Below are 6218 nucleotides of genomic sequence, written 5' to 3'. Positions count from 1 at the left end.
CTCGGCTTTTAACAACCAAGCAGGATGGAGTGTGCTGAGGGCTGAGCGTGAGGAAACGCACCACACAATCCCCCACCTAGTTGCATAAAATCAGGTCACATACTTACTTACTCATACATTAAGTTAGCAAATAAGTTTTGAGCAACTGCTAGATCAGGGTTGCTGTTAGAGGTGCTGGAGCTAATTTACTGAATTTACAATCTAGTTTAGAGGGACAAGAAAAGAACATGGAAGATGCTATAATGTAGGTATTTATAAAACATCATTGGAACCCAGAAAAAGAAGGGATTAATTTTGCACGGGAGAGATATGGGGAGGAGTCACAAGAAGGTGATATCTGAGTCCTTCTAGGTTGAGAAGGTAGTAGGAGATATTTCAGGAAACAGAACTCATTACCAAGGCTACGGAAATAACTGAGCATATGGCACATGTGAGAAGCTATGAATTTCTTGAATGGCATTCTGTTCCTGGGTAACAGGGGTATTGATTACAAAGGCAGATGAAGGCTACATTTCATAGCCTTGTGTGACATGCCGATAGGGAGTTGCAGGCACTACTGTAAGCATGTTTCAACCCTGTATAAATCCACAAAACCTGTGAGACAGCTTCTAAGAGTTGGAGTTTTAAGCGGTGAGCTCTAGGCAGTCATTGAAAGATTATAATGGGAGAGAAACGTGATCAGACATGAGTTTAGAAAGGTCTCATTGACTGTCTTATAGAACCAGACTGCACTGGAAGCAAATGGAAGCAGAAGGATGAGATTAAAATGACCTTTAATACATAATGGATCTCAATAGGCACGTGAGAGACAACAGGACTGAGACAGGGCAGGAGTGGGGAGGCCACCCACCCCTAACCTTGTCCCCCTCCATCTCTTTCCTTCCACCTTCTTCTCCACCTTTGACACCATTCCCTGCCCCCTCCGTTGCCCACCACCTCCCCATTTCCCCTTCCTTCACCTGATCTGTTCCTCCCTCTCCCTTCTCTTCATCTCCTGCCTTGATTCCTTTGTCTATTTCCATTGCTCTTATTTCAACATTTTCGTTTGTCTTCTACCCTTGTATTCAGTAACATCTTCTAAACTTCTTATTCCTTTCAGAAGATTTCCTTGAGTCCCCATCATACTGTATTCATCATCTAATTTTTAATGCATTCTTTTTTTAATGTTTATTTATTTATTTATTTATTTATTTAGAGAGTACACACAGGCACCTGAGCGAGCAGGGAAGGGGCAGAGAGAGAGGGAGACAGAGAATCCCAAGCAGACTCCAAACTATAAGTGTTTCTCACGATGGTGAGATCATGACTTGAGCCAAAATCAAGAGTCAGACACTTAACTGACTGAACCACCCAGGCGCCCCAAGAGAGTCTCTCTCTCTCTCTCTCTCTCTCTCTGGACTCTCTCTTGTCTCAGCACACACTCCATCACTTCTCTGGCCTCACTGGATAAGGGGCTATACCCCATAGCTCCTCTCCCACCCACTAGTCCACACCACATGCTTTTGGAGTGTTGACTGTCCACCAAGATGGGCACCGTGGGGCAGAAATAAAGATCTGTGTTTCTGCCACTGGGAGTTTTCAGTTAAATTACAGAGGAAAAACATAGACACAGGAACAGTCCATTAAAATGAGGATGGGTTAAATGTTGCATGAAAAATGATTGCTAGAAAAATGTATTGACACTGGCAGAAGGGAGGATGTATTTAGAGGAGGAAACTACCCAGAAAAGAGTGATTGCCAGAGTGATTTATTTCTAGCACTGTTCCAGGAACTTCATGTGTTATTTTATTTAATCCCCTAGACAATTCTATAAAGATGATGTTTTAATTCCTATATTGCAGATATGGAAACTGAGACCCAGAGAGATGAAGTAGCTTAATCAAGGTCAAATCTCAAGGAGGCAGAAGCCCTGAAATTTTACTGATGTTCTGTTGGACTCCACCTATCTCTCTACCATTGTATCACATGGAATCTTTGAAAGGCAGGTTGCATATGTCTCTGGATGGCTTTAAAGATATGTCACGAATGCATATGACAGCACCAACTTGTAAACTCTCCACAGACAAGCCAATTTCATCAGCACCTAGTGATATGGTCTACACATGAGGCTCCATCATCTGGAGCTGGACAACTCTGAGCCCTGAGCACTAAAAGTGACTTCATGCATGTATACCTATGGTTCATTTTCTTTAGGTGTATGGATGAGACGCCATGGAACCAGGGAATCTCACGTGGGTATCAGAATTTGTCTTCCTGGGATTCTCACAGACTCGAGAGCTCCAGCTTTTTCTGTTTCTGGTATTCCTGATTGTCTATACCACCACTGTCGTGGGAAACCTCCTCATCATGGTCACGGTGACCTCAGACACACGGCTCCACACACCCATGTACTTTCTGCTCCGAAATCTGGCTGTCTTAGACCTCTGTTTCTCCTCTGTCACTGCCCCAAAGATGCTGGTGGACTTCCTCTCTGAGAAGAAGACCATCTCCTACCAGGGCTGCATGGCCCAGATCTTCTTCTTCCACTTTCTGGGAGGCGCCATGGTCTTCTTCCTCTCAGTCATGGCCTATGACCGCCTTGTTGCCATCTCCCGACCCCTCCACTATGTGACCATCATGAACACACAGCTCTGTGTGGCACTAGTGGTGACAGCCTGGATGGTAGGTTTCGTCCATTCCATTGCCCAACTGGCTCTGATGCTCCCATTGCCTTTCTGTGGCCCCAACGTCCTGGATAACTTCTACTGTGATGTCCCACAAGTGCTGAGACTTGCCTGCACTGACACCACCCTCCTGGAGTTCCTCATGATCTCCAACAGTGGGCTGCTGGATGTCATCTGGTTCTTTCTCCTCCTGACCTCCTACTCAGTCATCCTGGTGATGCTGAGGTCCCACTCTGGGCAGGCGAGGAGGAAGGCAGCTTCCACTTGCACCACCCACATCGTCGTGGTGTCTATGGTTTTCATTCCAAGCATTTACCTCTATGCCCGGCCCTTCACCCCCTTCTCCATGGACAAGGCTGTGTCCATCAGCCACACGGTCATGACCCCCATGCTCAACCCCATGATCTACACCCTGAGGAACCAGGAGGTGCAGGCAGCAGTGAAGAGACTAGGGAGGCGCCGGCTGGTTTGTAAAAGGGAGTGACAATGAGTGGGTCACTTCTCTCTGGCTTTGTTTTCCATTTGTAAAATGGAGGGAAAGCTACTGTGTCTGCTGGCTGTCTTCATAGCTTGTGCATATGTTGTGGAGGTCATCATAGAAGTGAGTGAGTTTTGAAACTAAGCAACTGACTCAGATTTTTGGGAAAAAGGGAAAAGTCCCCTTTGGTGGCTAAGGTTTGTGCCAGGTTTCTAAAACCCCTGCTCGTTGAGAAGTGTTCTCATGACTCTGGAAAGCTACACCCTTCTTTCCCCCTTCTTGGGGGGTCGTTTCCTCTTGTGATGAGGGCATTTCCCCCAGCGAAGGCACTTCTAGTTTATGTGTTTTGACTTCTCTTCCCAGCACCCCTTTTGACCTGTGTCCAGAGTGTTAGAGAAAGCACAGACCTTGAAGACATAGCCTTAGCTTGGGAGCCCTGGACCCATATGTTACCAGACTGCTGACCTTGGATAAGCTACCTGGCCTCTCTTGAACTCATGGATTCCTCCTCACCAAACTGGCATAAAGCAATATCTGTCCCAATAATCTCACAGATTTGTTATAAGATCCAAAACGTGTATAAGAATATTTTATCAATCTTACATAGATCCTATGTGAGGGTTATTGTCATTGTTATGATTATTCCTGACATGTATTTTTTCATGGGTTGAGCAGTGTTTTGGAAGTGTTTGGTGGCGATTCCTCAGTGTGGTGAGGGAGGCATGGAGAGGGTGGGAGCTGAACTTCAGAGGGCCATGCAGCATGCCCATGAATGAAACAGAGAACAGAGAGTGAGCATAAATTCAGAGGCATGTCTTCAAGGAAATATTCTTATTTTTATTTGTGATGGATGATTTGAACTCTTCTATGACAGTAAGATATATTCTCATAGGAACATTCTGGAAAGCCACACTCTCACACATTTCTGCCTTCTTGGTGGACAGTTTCCTGTTATTATGACACCATTTCTCCATAAGAGCATTGTATTTTCTTTATTTTGACCCCTTTTTCCAATACTCTGTTTTGGTGTGAGTCTGGATTGGTGGAAATAGCACAAGACTTAGAGGTTAAGCTTTAAATGAAAATCTCTAACCCATAACTTACCAAACTGATGATGACCTGGGATGAACCACTTGACCTCTCTTGGCCTCATGACTTCTTCTTCAATAAATTTGCTTAAATCAATATATGACCTCCAAACCTCCCAAATTTATTATAAGAATCAAATAAAAAATCATGTGAGAAAACATTGGGCAAACCATGTAAATATTTTTTCTTCCAGTCTTTTTTTGATGATTTTATTTTATTTTCAAATTTGAAAATATCATGAATGTTCAGATTATTTCTGCATTACATTTTCAGTGTAGAATAATAATTGTTACAAACAAAGGATTATGTGTAAAATACATGTAAGTTCTAGAACATTATAGCATTATGAGAGCTCCTAGAAAGACTACTTGATTTAAGAAATAGAAGTTACCAGTAACTTATACCTACCCACAGGGTCCTCTGCCTCACATTCACTCTCTCCCTCCCCAATGAAACTCTCTTCTTGAATTTTGCATTTGCCATCCTATTGCTTACAAAAACACTTTTATCACGTTTTTACATAATCAGTAAATATACTGATTCTGTTTTGTTTTATTTTGAGCTTTCTGAAAATCTCCTACTGGACATAATATTCTTGGATTTACTTCTTTTTACACTCAACATTATATTTTTAAGCTTATCTGGGTTGTTTCCAGGTTTGTTTGTTTGTTTGTTTGTTTTGCTATTGAAAACAGTGCTATTTTGAATATTGCCTTATTTGTCTCCAGTTGCCATGTTGAGGAGCTATGGGCTATACCTTGAAATAGAATTGCTGGGACGCCTGGGTGGCTCAGTCGGTTGAGCGTCCTGACTTTAGATTTTGGCTCAGGTCATGATCCCAGGGTTCTGGGATCAGGCCCTGTGTTGGGCCCTGAGTTGAGTGTGGAGCCTGCTTAGGATTCTTTCTCTTCCTCTGCCCCTCTCCTCCACTCTTGCTCTTTCTATAAAAGGAGAGTGAGAGAGAGTGAAAGAGAGAGAGAGAGAGAGAGAGAGAGAGAGATGGAAATGCTAGGTTTTAAGATCTTCAAAGATAAAACTTTACAAAACGGTGCCAAATTGTTTTCCAAAACTGTTGTACCAAATTACACGTCCATAAGCGGTGTCTAAGTGTTCCCACCAATTCACATCCTCCTAGCAGTTGATATTCTGAGACATCTTAATTTTTGCCAGTTTCATGGGTAAAAAATATTTTCTCTGTAGTCTGTAATCATTTGCATTTCTCTCCTCCCTAATGGTTCTTTCCATGTTTTTATTGCTTTCACTTTTCCTGTGAATGCCTTTCGTTAATATTTCTCTTAACTTTTTCTAGTGAATGTGGGAATTCTCACATAATTTGATTACTGACCAATTGTTGGTTATGTTATATACAATACCTTCTCCCAGTTTGTGATTCGTCTCTGTCTGTGGTGTTAATTTTAATGTAGTTGGATATATTAGTCTTTCATTTCAATATGAACTCATTGATCTCTAATTTAAAAAAAAAATTGCTTCTTACCCAGAGGACAGAAAGATATTCTACATATTTCTTTTATCTTAAACAAATTTTAACTTCTTGAAAAATCTGAGATTTATAGAAAAGTTTCAAGTGTAGTAGAAGGACTGTTTTTTCCTGAAGGCTTGAGGATCAGTAGCCAATCTGATGCTCACCATTCCTTAATACTTGAACATGCATTTTCTGCAAAGATGTTTTCCTATGATACTGCCACACAGTCATCAACACTGTTGCAGTAACAATATGTTGCTAGAATCCAGTTTCCAGCCTCTATTCAAGTTTTGCCAAATATCACAGTAAAGTCATCTAGAAAGAGAAGCTGGATCCAAATCACATGTTGCATTTAGTTGTTGTGTCTCTTTAGACATCTCGAATCTGGAAGAGCTTCTTGAATTTGGTTATCTTGGCACTTTCAAAGATTACAGGCCAGTGATTCTGTAGAATGTCCTTTAATTTGGATTTGGCTGATATTTCGGGTGATTAGCTTCAGGTGATG

At 42.1% G+C, this 6218-nt stretch overlaps 1 protein-coding gene across 1 annotated transcript; it reads left to right on the top strand.

Moving 5' to 3' along the window:
• Positions 1-1848: 1848 nt before the first annotated feature.
• LOC124512954 (olfactory receptor 4D2-like) lies at positions 1849-3160 on the top strand. Its single transcript, XM_047080611.1, has one exon. It carries the CDS (start codon positions 2212-2214, stop codon positions 3145-3147), a length of 936 nt encoding a protein of 311 aa, XP_046936567.1. The 5' UTR covers positions 1849-2211; the 3' UTR covers positions 3148-3160.
• Positions 3161-6218: the final 3058 nt, after the last annotated feature.

This window comes from Lynx rufus, unplaced genomic scaffold (genome assembly GCF_022079265.1).
Source record: "Lynx rufus isolate CCGP_SWC_20201006 ecotype Redwood Valley unplaced genomic scaffold, mLynRuf1.p SCAF_18, whole genome shotgun sequence".
Taxonomy (NCBI): domain Eukaryota; kingdom Metazoa; phylum Chordata; class Mammalia; order Carnivora; family Felidae; genus Lynx; species Lynx rufus.
The sequence above is the reverse complement of the archived record's forward strand: the minus strand, read 5'-3'. Positions and strand labels throughout refer to the sequence as shown.